We start from the raw sequence: 18,566 nt of genomic DNA, 5'->3' as shown, positions 1-18,566 counted from the left end.
GCACAATTACTCCCAGGTCTTTTTCATTTTCTACCACCTTAAGTGTAGTACCACACAGTTGGTACGTTTCTCTGGGGTTACTTCTACCCATATGCAGTACTTTGCATTTGTCAAGGTTAAACTTCAGTTGCCACTTCTTAGCCCATCTGCCCAAATTATCTAGATCCTGTTGCAGTAGCACACTTCCATTACTGTCATTAACAACCCTGCAAACCTTTGTATCATCTGCAAACTTCGACACTAAGCCTGATATACCTTCATCAATATCATTGATAAATATACAAAACAACAGAGGACCCTACACAGAACCCTGTGAGACTCCACTAATAACATTAGTCCACGAAGAGCAGCACCCATTAATTACCACCCTCTGTCTTCTCCCACTTAACCATCCTTTTATCCATTGTAGCAACTTACCCTTAATACAATTCTGCTCCAATTTGTACAATAGTCTTTCATGCGCAACAGTGTAAAAAGCTTTCCTGAAATCCAAATATATGATATTAAAATTATTTTTTGCATCCAGTTCCTTTGTAACCACATCATAATATCCTATCAAATTTGTCAGACAAGACTTTCCCTTAACAAACCCATACTGTGTCTGAATTATTGCAGCAGTCTTGTCTAGATGATCCTGTAATGCATCTTTAACCAGTGACTCCATTATTTTACCCGGAACAGAAGTTAAAATAACTGGTCTGTAATTACTCGTCTCACAGGAGGTGACACAGAAGCCTATGATAGATATAAGCTGGTCTCTAACCAAGTCACAATGGAGGTTAGGCAGGCAAAGGCAAATTACAAGAAATCTCTGGCAAAGGATAAAGAGAAAAACAGCTAAGAGTTTCTGTTTATACGCCGCACGACAATCAAGTCAGTAGAGTTTACACAAAATACGGAGGATGCAGAAAGGTCAGGGAATGACCACCGCATATCCCCGAAGCAATGTGGCCTTAGTTGCTAATGCTCCTAAAAACCAAATAACAACAAGCAGAGTTTACAATAAATCGTCAATACAAATATTTATCATATTTAGTAGTCATGGGCTTGAACCCCAGTCCACTCAAGGAATGCATGCTATGCACTCTCGCTCCTGACTACTTGGTTACGTCAGGCCTCTTTACTTATGTAAACTTTAGAAGGAAGGGTATGAATCAGATTGGTCCACTGGATATCGATGGTTCAACTGTTCATGATCCTGCTCGGGTAGGTAACAAACTAAATGAATGTTTTGCATCTACATTCACACAGGAGGAGTTATTCAGGAAGGGGAATGCCAGAGGTGTAGTAAACTCTGGCAGCAGGCTAGATAATCTTGTAATAACTGAGAGTAAAGTGGAGGAGAAATTGTTGAAGATAAACATAAGAAATGCACCCGGGGTGGATGGGATCTATCCAGTTATATTAAATGAGGCAGCAAAGGAAGTAAGCAAACCCTTAGCCATAATTATGACAGCTTCCTTGGACTGAGGGGAGGTACCTATGCACTGGAAATGTCCAAATGTGACCCCAATCCACAAAGGAAGATCAAAGGGAGACACAAGTAAATACAGATCTGTTAGTTTAACTTCTGTTCCAGGGAAATTAATGGAGGCACTGGTTAAAGAAACATTGCAGGATCATCTTGACAAGACTTCAGTTATAGCTCAGACATAGCATGGGTTTGTTACGGGGAAGTATTGTCGGACCAATTTGATTGGATACTATGATGTAGTCACAAATGAACTGGATGCAAAGAATAATTTTGATATCATATATTTGAATCTTAGAAAGGCTTTTGATGCTGTTGCACGTGGAAGACTGCTGCACAAATTGGAGCAGTGTGGCATTGGAGGCAAATTGCTGCTATGGATAAAGGGATAGTTGAGTGGGAGAAGACAGAGAGTAGTAATCAACGGACACTGCTCTTCGTGGACTTTAGTGTAGTCCCCCAGGGTTCAGGGTTGGGTCCACTGTTGTTTTCTGTATTCATTAATGATACTGATAATGGTATATCAGGCTTAATGTCCAAGTTTGCAGACAATACGAAGGTCGGCAGGGTTGTTAATGACACTAATGACAGTACGCTGCTGCAACTAATGACAGTACGCTGCTGCAACAGGATCTAGAAAAGTTGAGTAGATGGGCTGAGAGGTGGCAACTGAAGTTTAACATTGACAAATGTAAAGTACTGCATATGGGAAGCAGTAACCCCAAAGTAATGTATCAACTGTGTGGTACTACACTGACAGAGGTAGAGAGTGAAAAGAACCTGAGACTAATTGGGCAGTCAGATATGAAGTTTTTTGAGCAGTGCAGACGGTCTGCAAGAGTAGCCCATAGTGTCTTGTCAATGATATACAGGAATTTTTCTAGCAGGGATAAGGAAGTGATTATCCCCATAGTAATGAAATATTTTAACATGTATGTAGGTAATCTCCAATCTTTCTTGGGTACATCAGATAAATCCATTTACCTGACATATCCAAGTAAGAATGGATAATGGCTACCTAAATGGACCATCTACAAAGCCAAACCTTTTAAAAGAAATTCTTTTATTCAGCTAAGATTGCAACAACTGCAATATATCCAAATTTTGCATCATTGGCTGCTTAGTATTATTGATACAACTTGCAAATTAATGTCAGGAATTTACAACTTACATGGCAATTAATACAGTGGCAATTCCAGCAACCAAACTACACAACTATCTAGTACTGAGGGTAAGGCATTCGAAGCAGCTCAAGACTGATGAGATTATTTTTATTTTTGTAGATATTAAAATAATATTGAGTTTGATTCTAAACTGTAAGTCTCTGAAATAAAGAACAAATTAAAAGAGGGTCTTGGACATTTATGTAATGTTTGCTTGGTAGCCTAATGGTAAATGAATCAAAAAGAACGATTTTTTCACTTATTTTGTAAACTACCTGCTACTGCAGTATCTCAGGGCCTCTTTGTGGCAGATATATATATATATATCTGTATTATTATAAACTAAGGTGATTATTTTGCATAAAGCATGAGACTACGCATAAGATTCACTAGTGAACGGGTTAGTGCCATTGCACCATGTTTTGTTTGTAGTAAACTGTCGAAGTAAATAATTAGCATTGTTTTAATTGTATCTCATATTATGAATACCTTCACAACGAGTTGCCATGGCATTGCACTACCTCGAAAACGTAACGCTTCGCCAAGGGAGAAGACTAATGGAATACATATATTACTTATTCTTGGTGGATACCACCACCCAGACAACACCATTTCAAGGCTTGTTTGGCCTGTCCTCGGTTGGATGTTGTTGTTTAAGGGTTTTAAGACACAAGGGCATCAAAGGCCAAGATGTGTCTTCCCAGGTTTTTTTTTTTTTTATGTAAATCAATTTTTTCAGATTTGTTTGTCAAATTGGAATTGCCGAATAAAATTAAACAGTTCATCTAGATTTGCAGAGTTGTCTAATATCTGTTGAAGGGTAAATGGATTCTGATTATTGCATAAACTCTGGAAACAAAGGAATCTGGAATTTCTGAAGCATGGGCATACCAAAAGGATGTGTTTTACTGTAAGCTGAACTTGGCATTGAAAACAGAGAGGGGAAATTTTATTAGCTAGCAAACGATAATGTGTGAGATGGGTGTGGCCAATTCTTAGTCTGGCAAGCATTACTTCTTCTCTGCAACTTTTCCTGATGCTTGAGTTCCATGTTTGTGGATTTGGTTTTATTTCCTGCAGTTTATTGTTCATTTGATTTCTTCATATCTGGGTCCATTCATCTTCATATGCTCTAATAATAATTGGTCTAAAATCAGAGTATGGAACTATCTTTGTATTTTTTGGCAGTTCAGAAGCTGACTTTGCTGCATTATCTGCTTTTTCATTGCCTTTTATTCCAGAGTGTCCTGGGATCCAGCAGAGAGTTATTTTAGAGTGTTTTTTTTTTTTTTTTTTTTTTTGACAGAGGTTGATTAGAGAGTCAATTTCTAGTGGGGCAGGATAACGAGAATGATGTTTACCCTGTATGGCTGATATAGCACTGAGCGAGTCAGAATATATTAGGATAGAAAGTGATGCTGTTGTTGTTGTTATTTGGTTTTTAGGAGCATTAGCAACTAAGGCCATATTGCTCCGGGTATATGCGATGGTCATTCCCTGACCTTTCTGCATCCTCCATATTTGGTGGCTCACGGGCTCGAACCCCGGTCTAATCAAGAAGCGTGTGCTGCTCCTGCCCACCTGGCTACGGAGGCGCCTCAGAAAGTGATGGCTGTTGACATATTTCACTTAATGCAAGTTGGATGGCATATAATTCTACAGAAAGTATGCTGTACTCAAGTGGAAGAGATTTTGAAACCACATGCGAAAGGTTGTTGTTGTTTGGTTTTTAGGAGCATTAGCAACTAAGGCCATATTGCTCCGGGGATATGCAGTGGTCATTCCCTGACCTTTCCGCATCCTCCATATTTGGTGGCTCACGAGCTCGAATCCCGGTCTAATCAAGAAGCATGTGCTACGCACTGCTGCTGCTCCTGCCCACCTGGCTACGGAGGCGCCACACATGCGAAGGGAACACAGCTGCTGCATCTACATGAGAGTGTGATTTAGATCCATCTGTATAGATGAGTTTCCCAGTGTATTCCAAAGTATGGTTGGCATGTAGCTGTTGGATGTTAAAGGAGGATATGATGTTTTTTAACCATTGAGCGATGTACAGATCAATATCCATATCATGTCTCTCCATTGGAGGTAAAGGCATATTTGAACTTTCCTCAATTTTGTTGAGATCAATTTCCCATTTTTGCATTATTTCTTGGAGGCGTATCCCAGTAGGCCTGGGTTCATTATGCCTGAATTCATAGTCTTTGCCAAAGAGGTTGGCAATTGGTTTAGGTATACCCAACAAGGATGAGATGGAGAGCTTCTTATTTTGGCAGCGTACTGGCAGAGAAGGCTTTGTCTTCTAACATACAGAGAGGGTTCGTGTGCTTCCACGTACAAGCTCTGAACTGGTGAGGTTCTGTAGGCATCTAGTGCGGATCGAAGGGCACTGTGTTGGATGGTGTTCACGGATTGTAAGATGCTGTTTTTAGCTAAGGCATATATTATAGCTCCATAATCTAATCGTGACCGGATTAGAGCACAATATAAATTCTGCAATGACTGCCTGTCAGCACCCCAAGATGTTGAGGATACTGCACGAAGAATGTTTAACTTCTGTAGGCACGTAGTTTGTAGATAGGTTACGTTTATGAAAATTTAATTTGGTATTAAAAATCAATCCAAATAGTCTTATGGAGTCTGTCATTGCATTTCTCTGCCTTTCAGTTTTAATACAAGTTCGAGATGAAGCGATCGCAATTTACAGAAATGTATTGCTGCTGTTTTCTCCTCAGTTAATTGATAGCTGTTGCATTATGTCCAAGTTTCAATTTTATTTATTGCTAATTGTAGTTGTCTTTCAATGGTAGCCATGCTCGATGATTGACAGCAGATAGCAAGATCATCTGCATACATATAAGTTTCCACCATAGCTGGGATGTCTCGAGTGATGCTACTGATACATAGTGCAAAAAGTGTGGCACTTAAGATCGATCCTTGAGGTACTCCTTCTTACGTGTGAATTGTGGACAGGTCATTCTGGAATCATACTTGAAAGTTCCTGAGATTGAGAAAATTCTGTATGAATCAAGGCAGGTTACCTCTCAGTCCAAGATTGTTTAAGTCTTGCAGGATTCCATATCTCCAGGTTGTGTCGAATGCTTTGGTAATATCGAAAATTATCATTACCCTGTGTTGTTTTTTAACAAAAGCATTTCGAGTGTGAGCTTCAACTTTGATGTGGACATCCGTTGTAGACCTGTTACGGGGGAAGCCAAATTGGTGTCGCGTTATAGAGTCTTGATCTTCAATATTCCAGGTAATTCTCCTGCGAACCATATTTTCTAGTATTTTTTCTAAAAAATTGGTCAAAAATATAGCATGATAGCTATTAGGGGAGGTTGTATCTTTCCCAGGTTTTGCTATGGCTACCACTATTGAATGATGCCATGTATCAGGGTAAATATTCTTGTCAAATATTCTGTTGTAAAATTTTAATAGTGCAAATTTTGAGTTGGAGTTGAGATGGCGAAGCATTATGTAGTAAATGCCATCTAGTCCAGCAAAACTATTTCAAGAATTCTGGAGAGCTTCGTTAAATTCAGTAATAGTGAATGGAAGATTATAGGAAAAAGATTGGTTCGTATTGAAGTTAATTTTATATTTTTCTATAGATGTTTTTGTGTGTCTAAACGAGTCTTCATAAGAATCAGAGGATGAAGTAGCAGTGAATGTTTCAGCTAGTGCCTCTGAAATATCAGTCGAAGGAGAAATATCCCTTCCTTTCCAAGAGAGGATTGGGGCAGAAGTTTGTTGATACTTTCCACTGAGGATTCGGAACTTTCTCCAGATTATTCTGGGATCAGTGTTTCTACAAATGGTAGAAGTAAATCGAATCCACATCCAGTTTTGCTTTCCTATGAATTCGGTATGCTTCAGCTTTGAGTCATTTATAGTTTATAAGGTTCTCCATTGTAGCATTTCGGTGAAAGACATTCCAAGCTTTGTTTTGTTTTCTTTTGGCAGGGAAGCAATCCCTTGTCCACCATCCATTATATCTTTGTTTGGTAATATTTGATTTCAGTATTGTGCTGACAGCAGCTCCAAGTACTATATGCCTAGTTTCATTATTAATAGATGCAATAAGGATCAAATGGATTGAATTAGAAAAATTTTTCCAATTTGCTTGGTGAAAATTCACGAAATTTGTTGGTTGGAGGCATAGTTTGTATCCATCTGTATTTTGCAAATTACAGGAAAGTGATCACTGTTGTGAAGATCAGTTAATACCATCCAATCAAGGCTAGGATAAATGGACAAGGAACATATGGACAGGTCCAGAGCAGAGCTTGATCCTGTGGGCAGGTGGATATAAGTATGTACACCGGTATTTAGTAATGTTAAGTGATGGTTGTCAAGAACTGTTTCAATCATCCTCCCTCTACGATCTATGTTCGGGGAACCCACAAAGGATGATATGCATTCAGATCACCTAGAGAGCATATAGGGTGGGGCAGTTGATTTAGTAAATTGTCAAGTTCTGCAGTGGAACATGGAAAGTTTGGTGGAATATAAATGGAAACAAGAGTAAGAGAAATGCCAACAATGATATGAATGGCTACTGCTTCTAGATTGGTGCATGGCTGGAGAGGTTTGGATGGTACATTATTACGAACTAAAATTGCTACTCCTCTCTTGCCGGAGACTGGGAACATCTGTCATGTCTGTATAGGAACCTTCAGAAGTGTGGAGTATAATTTGATGATAAATATGTTTCCTGTAGACAAATGCTTGCAGGATCGTGCTGATGGATTAAATATTTTAATTCATTGAGATTGCTTCTTAGACCTCTACAATTCCATTGAATTATTTTCTGCATTATTTGGGTTTAGGTTAGGAAGATTGGTCTGATCGTTTTGTTTTCCCTCGATCCTGTTTATATTTTTCTTATTTTGGAAAAACTGGATGAGTAATATCCATCTCATCATCAGCATGTAGCAGGAGAACTGCATCTTCATTATCTGACTTCTCATCAATTTCCATTGTTCGATCAGTTGGTTTATTCTGTGTAAGGTGTGCCTCTTTCTCCTTTGTTAATGTTCCTGACTTGGCAGCATCTTGCTGTGGCTTGGATGGTTTTGTATTAGTAGAATTTGATATACTCTTGGTCTTTGTTGCTGTCAGCACCTCCCCATCTGCCAAGATGGATCTGGCCAATTGAGCAAGAGATAATTTAGGGGGAATTGTAATGCAAGTCTATGTTGAAAACTCTTTAGTGTTTTTGACTGAATTGGAATATGATTTGGAAGGAATCATGTTTAATATCTGTTTACGTGCTTCTTGGTATGATAAATTTTTTCTACCTTGTACTTCAGTATTTTTTTTCTTATTTTCCATGATTTGCAAGTTCTAGAATATGCAGGGGGAGCACCCTGGCAGTTGGGACATTTTGGTGTTGCTGCTGTACATTCAGTTTGGGAGTGGTTTGAGAATGACCATGCTTCTGGCACTTAAAGCATCTAAGTGGATTTGGAATATATGACCGAATTTTACAGGAAAGGTAGCCAGCTTTAACTGATGCCGGGAGATTTGGAGTATTGAAGATAAGGATAACTTTTCTCGTGGGTGTAAGGACACCATCCTGTTTGGTCATTATTCTTTTGGCACTGATGACGCGTTGTGCCTCAAGTTCTTCAGCAATTTCTTCCTCGGAAACATTAAGGAGATCCCATTCTGAAATGACCCCTTTTGAGGTGTTTAATGTTCTATATGGGGTTACAGAAATGGGAAGTCCTCCAAAGGTCGTTTGCTTCAGGAGCTGCCTAGAATGAGTAGGACTAGATGTTTCTATAAGGAGATCTCCTGAGCGAAGTCATTTGACTATTTTTGGAGTGCCTGCTACAGCCTCTATGCTTTCCTGCACCAAAAATGGAGATAAGCTGCTAAGAGGTTTCGTAGACAAGGAATGTAAAATTAGGAAAGCAGGCAGATCAGGTGAAGAATCATCTTTTTTGATTCTTTTTTATTGAGATGACTCAAGTTCACATAAGCATGTAGGCTCTACAGTCAGTGATATTAAGGGATCCATGTTTGCTCCTATTCGCCGAGTATTAAATTTATACTCACGTTAACAGCCCCACCACGTTGAGGCAGGAGCGGTGCCACCAGTAACCAGGTGATAAGAGATTAGTGGTTACTGTGTTAAAGAAATTAGTTATATAAATACAAAAGAAAGGTGTATTTCCTTTCTTAGTATAAAGCTTGCCTCTTTATTTAGGAGCCAAAAATAAATAACTTTGAAAGAAAAGATTAGAAATCTCTTAAACTACTCGTTTATAGAAAGGACGCTTTTAAATCGCTTTGGAAAATTGCTAGATCACTTCGCTTGGCACTTGGGGCCGTCCTCGGTTGGCAGGTAGGTGCACTGGTGTTGCAATCGTGACAATCCCATTATGAAGATTAACTCCACAATATGAGAGCTACCTGATGGTGTGCAATAGTATAAACTAAGGTGATTATTTTGCATAAAGCATGAGACTACACGTAAGATTCACTAGTGAACGGGTTAGTGCCATTGCAACATCTTTTGTTCATAGTGAATTGTCGAAGTAGATAATTGGCATCGTTTTAATTGTATCTCATATTGTGCATACCTTCACAACGAGTTGCCATGGTATTGCACTACCTCGAATAAGTAACACTTCACTAATGGAGATGACCAATGTCACTTATTCTCAGCGGAAACTTGCCCACTGGGGAGAGGCCAACAAACCTTGAAACCATGCCATCTAGGTGGTGGTACCTGCCAAGAATAAGAAACATTAGCCTTTTCCATTGGTGAAGCGTTACTTATTCGAGGTAGCGCAATACCAATTTGTTGTGAAGGTATTCACAATGTGAGATACAATTAAAAGGATGCCAATTATCTATTTCAACAATTCACTACAAACAAATCATGGCACAATGGCACTAACCCGTTCACTAGTATCTATATTATGTATTTTTAGCAATATAGAACATCATATATAACATTTGTGACATATGGTGCTGGCTCTCACATCAGTTTGCATTTGTTTCAATGGCTACTATGTCTAAATTATATTGTTTTTACACTATTCTAACCATGGTGTAACTCATCTTTATCTGTCCTTCTCAAGAAGAAGCAATATGCTTACAGAACTTATCAAATGAAATCCACTACAGGGCAATCACTCATGCTTTTCGTTTGAAAGATTTGGCTTTAAAGTCACTAAGTGTGAAACTGTGACCAATTTTGGGTTTGCAAAATTAGTCAAAGGAGAAGGTGTTTTTTTTTGTTTTTTTTTATCTCAGATAGCAACCCCTTTTTGCAGTTTAATATAAATGAATTGATGACCAAGGTTGTAGAGTCTGAAAGAAGTGAATCTCCATGTTTTCATTAAGTGCGTTCAGGATTCTTTTCTCCTATCTAAGGTTCAAATGGTTCCTCATCAGTTTAAATTTAAAATTAATTCATTGAAGGTGTTTCTGCAATGGCCCTTAAAAGGATTCAAATTTTTGATATAAAAACAGTTAGTTTGTTTTTTTTTTGATGTATTGTATTTTTTCTTCTCTTATTCTCTTGAGTGTAGTTTTTTTCCCTCAATTTTTAAAAAAATTATAGTGTAGTCCCAGTTCCAAAAAGTTCTGAGCCTTGGTCTATTTTAGATTTCCATCCAATTTGTTTGTTCTCCTTTACTCAAAAGTGTTGATAAACTGGTTCAGAACATGTGTTTAACATCACACCACATTCAATTCATTATGGGATTTCTTCTCAGCCAAAGGAATCTTTTCTAACTTATTTTGTCTCCCATATTTATAAAGCATGGAATGACAAGTGTGCTGTGCATGTTTATTTATTTATTTTTTGGGAATTTCTGGTATATCTTTTATATTAATTAGTTTGTTATTAATTCTCGTGAAACAAGCACATTTGATTACAGGGCCCGTTTTCAATTTGCAATCTTAGTAACAGATTAACAACTGAAGTGACAGATATGACAGGCAATAAATTATCTGTCATATCTGTCACTTCAGTTGTTAATCAAGTGAAATCTGGATGTCATGTTTCATATTGGTAATGTTTGTAATGATTGAATATCATGATAAATTCATATTATTCACTTCTATCAGTCTGTTCAATTTCTCAGTGTAATCTTTGACCCAAAGTTGAATTTCAGGTTGCACTGTAGTAAAGTTAGATATTCCCCACATGATGCTTTCTTTTGTACCTGACTGTATTATTATGTATACCTCAAATTATATATAACTCCTCTGTTGCTTTATATCTCATTTATTTGGTCATCAGAATGCAAGGCTGTCATTCAAATAAATCCTCCTTAGTGAATTTTTTTTCTTTTGAAGTAGATCACCTTTAAAATTAGGGAAGTGCCTGTTTTTTCGAGGTGATCATTATAACATTAACGTTATGCTGCTGATATCAGTTTGGAACACCAAGGTGGACCTTTTTTAGCAATTCTGAGTTTGTGTTCTGGCAAATTCCCCAAGCAGGCTCAAGATCTGTGTCTCAGATATTTTGAGCTTGCTCATGATAGACTCACTCTTTCTTAATTCAACAATCAAGATTAACTCAATATTATGGTGTAGTCTCACTTAATACTGTAAGAACTTTGCACATTAACTGGAACTGTAATTCTATTTGAATTTTGTAATATTTTTAACCGGGCTGCTAAATGCAATTTGCAATTTTTTTTAAAACTGCACTTTCTCCCCCATTTTTCTCTGTATCACAGTACTGTCTGTTTTTCTACATAGTTTGGTCATCAATACAAAAGCAAAGGCATTTAGCCATAAAAAAACAAAAAATAAAATAAATATATATATATATATATATGTAGGTATATCATGAAACCAGAATATTATAAAACTTAGTAAAAGTTAATATAACTTTAATTTTAGTGTTGGTCACACAGTGCAAGGAATCCATAAGGAAGTTTACCGTCAAGAGCTAAACTGGTTTCTGTATTCTGTAATTTTTTCTGTTCATCTTCATTGTGCAACTCCATGGAAAGTGAAGCTGTAGGAAGATGTAATGAGGGCACAGCATTCTTCTTTAGCACACTCTTGCGACAACCCAAGACACCTTTATGAAAACATATACTAATCATTGTCAATGAGCAAATGTTAATGTTAGGTAAGTGAAAAAAAAAACAACATAAATTTAGGAAAAAATACAGTTTGTCATTATATTTAAATTGAATATTTAATTATTTATTGATATTTACATATTGTATAGCCATAATATTACATAATGTATTGTATACATTGTATTTACACATTACATAAAGATCTGAATATGCTATGATATTCATCAATTTGCTTTTTTTAGATGTAGCCCTAATTTAAATTGGATTATAATTGAATTACATGTACTGTAATAACAGCTAGAGTATTTATAAGTAACCAAGATGGTAGAAAGCACACAACTAAATAATAACCAAGGATCATATTCATTTCCCACTTATGCCTGATGGAAAAAATTTCCAAGCTATTTTTGGGTCAGCACGTCTACATGTGGTTAGTATCAGAAAAGGCATTTATTCATAAAAACCAAGTTCTAATAAACAATGGCTGATCCCACCCCTCCATTAAGGAAACTAGAGATCTATTGATTAGCATCAAGGCAAGTCACACCATGAGTTATCAATTTAATATATATGTGGTATTAGTTCTAAGGTTATTTTCTGTTTCCAGGATGAAAAAGGAAATGTGATATTACAAGAAGGCATCATTAACAGGATTACATCATTAAAGAATTCAAAAACAAACTTTTCCAAATGAATGGCAATGGCAATAATGAGCAGTTAAGTTTATGAATTGTATGTATACCAGAGGAAGAACTAGGCAATCCTACGCCTGGTGCAAAAGTGTTATAAGTCCACCCCCATTATATGCAGGTAGTCAATCTTTATGAATTTATAAAAATTACTATTGCAACAGTCTACGATTTGCATGTATTTATTAATAAAATAATTTAAATAATACAATGAATATAACAAAATATCAAAAAAAAAATAATAATAAACTTACAAATATTCATTTATGTCTACAGAGAATTTATTTCTATATAAATTACAAAGAAAGTACATATAATTACAAAGAAATTAAAAATAAAACAGATAGTTTATGTTTATATATCTAGTATAAAATCACAGAAACAAAATATTGTAAAATATAGTACTTTTAAAATTATAGAATAAACTAAAAATATGCAATGAAGGTGTATTATTTTAATTGAATTTATCTTGCTTTGAAGGATCTTTCGCAAGAAGTTACTGTTACAGGCAGGGTAAGAAAAATTCATAATGCTATTTCTATATTTGGATAAGATTCTGTTAGACAATACTCATGAACGAATTGGAGAAGTTGTAAAGGGATTACAGATTTTATAGCTTGCAAAATTGATAAAACATGATTTTTCAAATATCTGTTAAAATATCTGACACATTTAAATCTTTGCTGTATTTTAATGTAAGGTTTAATGTAAGGTTGGAAGCAGCCTTCTGCAAGTCAGATTTATTAATTAATGCAAGTGAGTTCCAAATATAAAATCAAAATCTCAAGAAATAGTATTCAGTTTTTCAAATCTAGTGCTTAAGCCATTCATAAGAACATCCAAAACATTTAATTTCAATACAAAATTGTTGTTCAGCAGATAAATTTAAATCGTCTGATGATTTGTAAAGCATCATTCTTTTTTTTTTTTTTTTTTCTTTTTTCAAAATATATTCATTTTTTCTGCTGTGGTAGAAGCATATCTGAAAACATCTTGAAATTCACTTTCCTGTATTTCTTGGAAATTTTTTTATCAATCCACTTATTAACTGGGAAGAGTTGTGATGCAAAACTTTGTAGCTTGCATTGCTTTATTTACACAGTCAATATTATGAAAAATTGTATTCCATATTGCCAATCTTCATAAAAATAGATAGTCTATTTATAAAAGCAGACTGTGAGCAATACTGATAGTTCTGCATTTGCAGACGTATGTTCAATATTAAATTAAGACTTCATGAACTTTTGTTATTTGTAAGAACAAAGATTTTATAGCTCGTTCTTTGGACGACCATCTTGTGTCTGTACGTTCTTTAAGTGAAATCTTCAAAGTATTCATTAAAATTTCCCAGTAACTAGTGAAACCAGAAAAAAAAGTAAATATTCTTTGAACAACACCAAAAAAACTTATCATCCCAGATGTTATTAATGCTACATGTACACCAGCTAAATTAAGACTATGTGCAGAACATGGTACAAACGTGGCAAATTCCTTTTTTTTTTTTTTTTTTTTTTTTAATTATTGCCTGTGCGCCCTCATATTTTCCCACCATATCAGCCCCATTATCGTATCCCTGCCCCCTTACATTTTCAATGTTGAACCCATCCTTTTCTAATTTGGTAAGAATTTCTATTGCTAATCCAATGGCAGCCTTTTCTTTGCTTTCTATAAATCAATGAAACTCTCTTCTATTGATAATTTTTTTGTCAATAATTTACACATATCTAATTATTTGGGACATTTGTTCGTGATGTGATAAATCGGGTGTGCAATCAATTAACAAGTAGGAAAAAAGTACTTAGCTTTTTTAATTTTTGAAATAATACTGTCCCGAATTTCATTTTAAATTAAGCATATAAATTTGTCTTGAATTTTATGCGATAAATAATTCACAGTTCCTTTCCGATGATTTGAAATTTGTTCTGCTAGTTCTTTATTATAATGACAAGTAGATCTTATGTATAGCTTAGCTTAATTTACAATTATAATGACAAGTTTAATAATAATCCAGCTTTCGGATTCCCAACTATCTCATTTGAACCTCTTAATACAAGACTATTTTTTTTTGCAAAATAATATTGCATCCAGAATAATTTTTAAAATTCTTCTATATTTTTCTTTTTCTATTAAAATTGCCTTTTGTAGAGCATCATCAATAAGTCCAGAATTTTTTAGACTCTTTTCCATTGATTTCCATTTTTGAAAGTGTTCATGGTGTTTTAACGAATTTTCGTAATTTGAAATACATCTATATAAGTGTTTCCAAAAGGAAAAGGCTTTCTGTGAATTGACTAGTGAAGGCACATTGCCAGTATTTTTATTAGTTCCAAATAAAATGTATGGAAAAACAAAGATTTAGTTTCTTTGGAGTAAACCAGCCAATCTCTGTCTAAAATTCACCATTAGCAAGTTTTGTTTTTTTTTTTAAATCACTCAATAGAAAATCGACATCCGTCCTCAGATAAAGAATAACGAAAATTCTCATTTTTGCCTTGATCCCTTCCATTTTCTATTAAAAAGCATCTTATTTTGTCAGAAATATTTGATGGCCAAGAAGTGGGATTATTCAAGTAAAGCATGCTATGATTATTATTATTTTCAATTTTTACAATCTGAGAGGACTCATACTCTAACTTAGTTTTCTGGTCATTTTCAGAATTATTATTATGTTATAACCTCTGTTTCGCTACAATTTTCTTCAGCTTCAAGAATGATTGAATTGCAGCTAACAGGGTTTTCTTTAATGTGATTAGTGATCTCCACTGGTGCACCAATTTCAAAAATTACTTGACAATTTCTTTCCTTCTCTTCCTTCCTCCACTTCTTCTTTCGAAATTTTGCTCCACTTGGTCAATTTGGACATCTTATTCTTACTTATAATTTATAAATTTTAAATTTTTAAAGATTTTTTTTTAAATTAAATTTGGACACAGCCAAATAAATAACAATGTTTATTGTGGATATGTAGAGTAGAATGAAACAATTTTAAAAATGCCATTTTTTAAACAGAATTTTTAAAAATTGTTATATTCTAGTGTAAATGTCTACACTAAGGGCATTTTTTAACAATTTTTAAAGAACAGTATTTTAAAAAATTGTTTCATTCAAGCATATATACAAATTGAAATAAAAAAAAAGAGAAACTCATTAATACATTATTTTAAATAGGAGTTTGCACACAATCTACATTTTTGAAGTATAAAAAACTATTTTAACAAGAAAAAATGTTCTGCTCAAAAAATTAACAAGGGGGAACTCTTTACTCAAAAAATTTAACAAGTAGAACTACACCCTCCCAATTTGATTACTGTGTCTAAACTTCATTTTGAAAATAAGACAAAAGTCGAATTCTAAAACATATATGTTAATTAACTAACAATTACATATAATGTTGTAACCTATAAAAATTAAATACATGGTTACAGTTCAACTAAAGGAAATTAAAATACAGTCAGACCTCCATATAACGTAATCGATCGGTCGCTTGAAAAAATTCGTTATACAGAAATTTCGTTATTAGCATTAGCATAGGCATACGATGCAAGAAAGCAAGCTTATGCAGCATCAGCCAAAAAATAAAAAACCTCCCATTTCACCCCTCATTAATTCCAAATGCCTGTCCAGCTCAGCCTTAAATTTATTTAGGCTGTCAACTTCCACAATAAAAGATGGAAGTTTGTTCCACCAATCAACAACACACCAGTTAAAGGAAAATTTCCACACATGTTTACAGCTATCTTTCCTAAATTTGAATCTGAGCAGAGGAAGAATCACATCAGCATTCAGTTTGCTCAACCCATTCAAAGCCTTATACACCTCAATCAGATCACCTCGCAAGTGCCTATACTCTGAATTTGAAAGTGTCTGCAATTCTGCCCAGACATGATAGAAGGGAATACATGATGAGAGCCTTGTCAATCAATTCAGCCCTAGAGGGAATGTGCAAGGCTAAAGGGGTAGAATTTTTTTCAGCGTGGTCTGTGCTTGTTAACAGAAGAGACTGCTTCTACAGGGATGGAATACACTTAAATAGAAAGAGTGCAAGAATATTTGCTGATGCTATAGAGACAGTGTTAGGTGGGTCGGAAAACTGCTAGCTTGGGTGGATTCACAAACTAAAAGGTTAAAAGTAGATGTAGGCAGAGGTGAAAAGTGACTCTTGCACTACTTCTATTAGAATAAGTAGTGACCTGGAGCAAGGGGTGCTGGGGGTTTCAGAGACTGATGGCAGTCATCGTGAAACAGGTGGGTATATGGGATGTGTTAGGGTAACTAATAATAAGGATAGGTACATGTATACTTGCATGTATACCTATACTTCAAACATTGGTATATTTGCATGTATACCAATGCTAGAAGTATAGTAAATAAATCTGATGAATTTAAAGTATTGGTCAAGACATCAAAGGCGGATACTGTTGGGATAGCAGAGACATGGTGTCCCACAGATATAAGGAATGCAGAACTAGAATTTGGGGAGTACAATGTGTACAGAAAGGATAGACAGGATAGGAAGGGAGGAGGTGTTATACTGTTAATTAAGAAAAACAAAATCTAAGGAAGTACATCCAGTTGACATGGTGGGTTGACAATGCAATGTTGAGTCTGTTTGTGACATAAGCACTGCGAAAGCAAAAATAAGAGTAAGAGTGTGTTATAGGCCTAATCACTCGATTGGGTACAATGAACAATTGTACAGAGAAACAGAGTGGGCTAGTTTGTTATTTGGTTTTTAGGAGCATTAGCAACTAAGGCCATATTGCTCCGTGAATATGCGGTGGTCATTCCCTGACCTTTCCGTATTTCGTGGTGATGGGCTCGAACCCCAGTCTAATCAAGAAGCGTGTGCTATGCACTGCTGCTCCTTCCCACCTGGCTACGGAAGTGCTAGAGTGGGCTAGTAAATCAGAATGTCTTATAATGAGGGATTTTAACTTCCCAGATATTGACTGGAACTTGTAGATTGGTCACCCACACACTAGTAAGACTTTTGTGGATTTATTGGTTGATTGTTTTTTGCAGCAGCATGTTCAAAAGGCAACCAGAGAGGGTAATACTCTTGATCTGGTTATCAGCAGTGATCATTCATGTATTAAGAATTTGCAGATAAAGGAACCACTAGGTGGCAGTGATCACAGGGTACTGATGTGGGATTTACTTAAAGATATAATTACCAACAGGAGTAAAGGAAAGGGTTTTTGCTTCCACAAAGGTGAGTACAGTGAGCTCTGACAGTTTTTAAATTCTGTACAGTGGAATCAACTGACGATGTTACCAACAGTAAATTCTAAGTGGGAACCATTCAAGGAATTAATCGTGGATGCTACTAAAAGTTTCATTCCTATTAAGAAATGTTGTTCAAGGTTTAGGCCTAAATGGTTATTAAATGAACTAATGAGACTCATGACAGAGAAGAAAAATGCATGGGATGCTTATATATTATCAAGCGACTCAGAATCCTATGGTAGATATAAGCTAGTCTGTAATCAGGTCACAAAGGAGGTTAGGCAGGCAAAGGCAGATTACGAAAAATCTTTAGCAAAAGATGCTAAGAAAAACAGCAAGGATTTCTTTACTTATATAAACTCTAAAAGGAAGGGGATGAATCTGATTGGTCCACTTGATATCGATAGTTCGACTGTTGATGATTCTGCTCAGATAGCAAACTAACTGAATGAGTATTTTGCATCTACATTCACACGAGGAGTTATTAAGGTTTGAAAATGGCATAAGGTTATCATATTGTAGCAGGGTGCTTAATGATTTTGTAATAACTGAGAGCAAAGTGGAGGAGAAATTGTTGAAATTAAACATAAGAAAGGCACCTGGGGTGGATGGGATCTATCCAGTTATATTAAAGACGGCAGCAAAGCAACTAAGCAAACCCTTAGCCATAATTATGAGAGTATCCTTGGACTCAGGGAACCTCCCCTGAGTCCAAGGATGAGGTGTGGGGACCTCCCACGAACTGGAGATGTGCAAATGTATCCCGAATTCACAAAGGGAGATCGAAGGGTGACACGAGTAATTACAGACCAGTTAGTTTAACTTCTGTTCCGGGTAAAATAATGGAGTCACTGGTTAAAGATTCATGGCAGGATCATCTAGACAAGACTGCAGCAATAATTCAGACACAGCATGGGTTTGTTAAGGGAAAATCTTGTCTGACAAATTT

General features: G+C 35.7%; 1 protein-coding gene across 3 annotated transcripts in view; it reads right to left on the bottom strand.

The window, feature by feature from the left end:
• Positions 1-18,566, bottom strand: part of LOC150085473 (uncharacterized) — a 620,530-nt gene that overhangs the window by 555,967 nt on the left and 45,997 nt on the right. For all 3 annotated transcript variants that reach the window (XM_090374054.1, XM_090374052.1, XM_090374053.1), the window contains exon 2: positions 11,555-11,698. In XM_090374054.1, the coding sequence (XP_090230180.1) occupies positions 11,555-11,621 (67 nt within the window). In that variant the 5' untranslated portion in view covers positions 11,622-11,698. The remainder of the gene's footprint in view (positions 1-11,554; positions 11,699-18,566) is intronic.

The sequence above is a fragment of the Mastigoproctus giganteus genome, chromosome 5 (assembly GCF_048544385.1).
Source record: "Mastigoproctus giganteus isolate SK-2022 chromosome 5, ASM4854438v1, whole genome shotgun sequence".
NCBI lineage: Eukaryota > Metazoa > Arthropoda > Arachnida > Uropygi > Thelyphonidae > Mastigoproctus > Mastigoproctus giganteus.
Note: the sequence above shows the minus strand (reverse complement) of the source record. Positions and strands in the feature narration are given on the sequence as shown.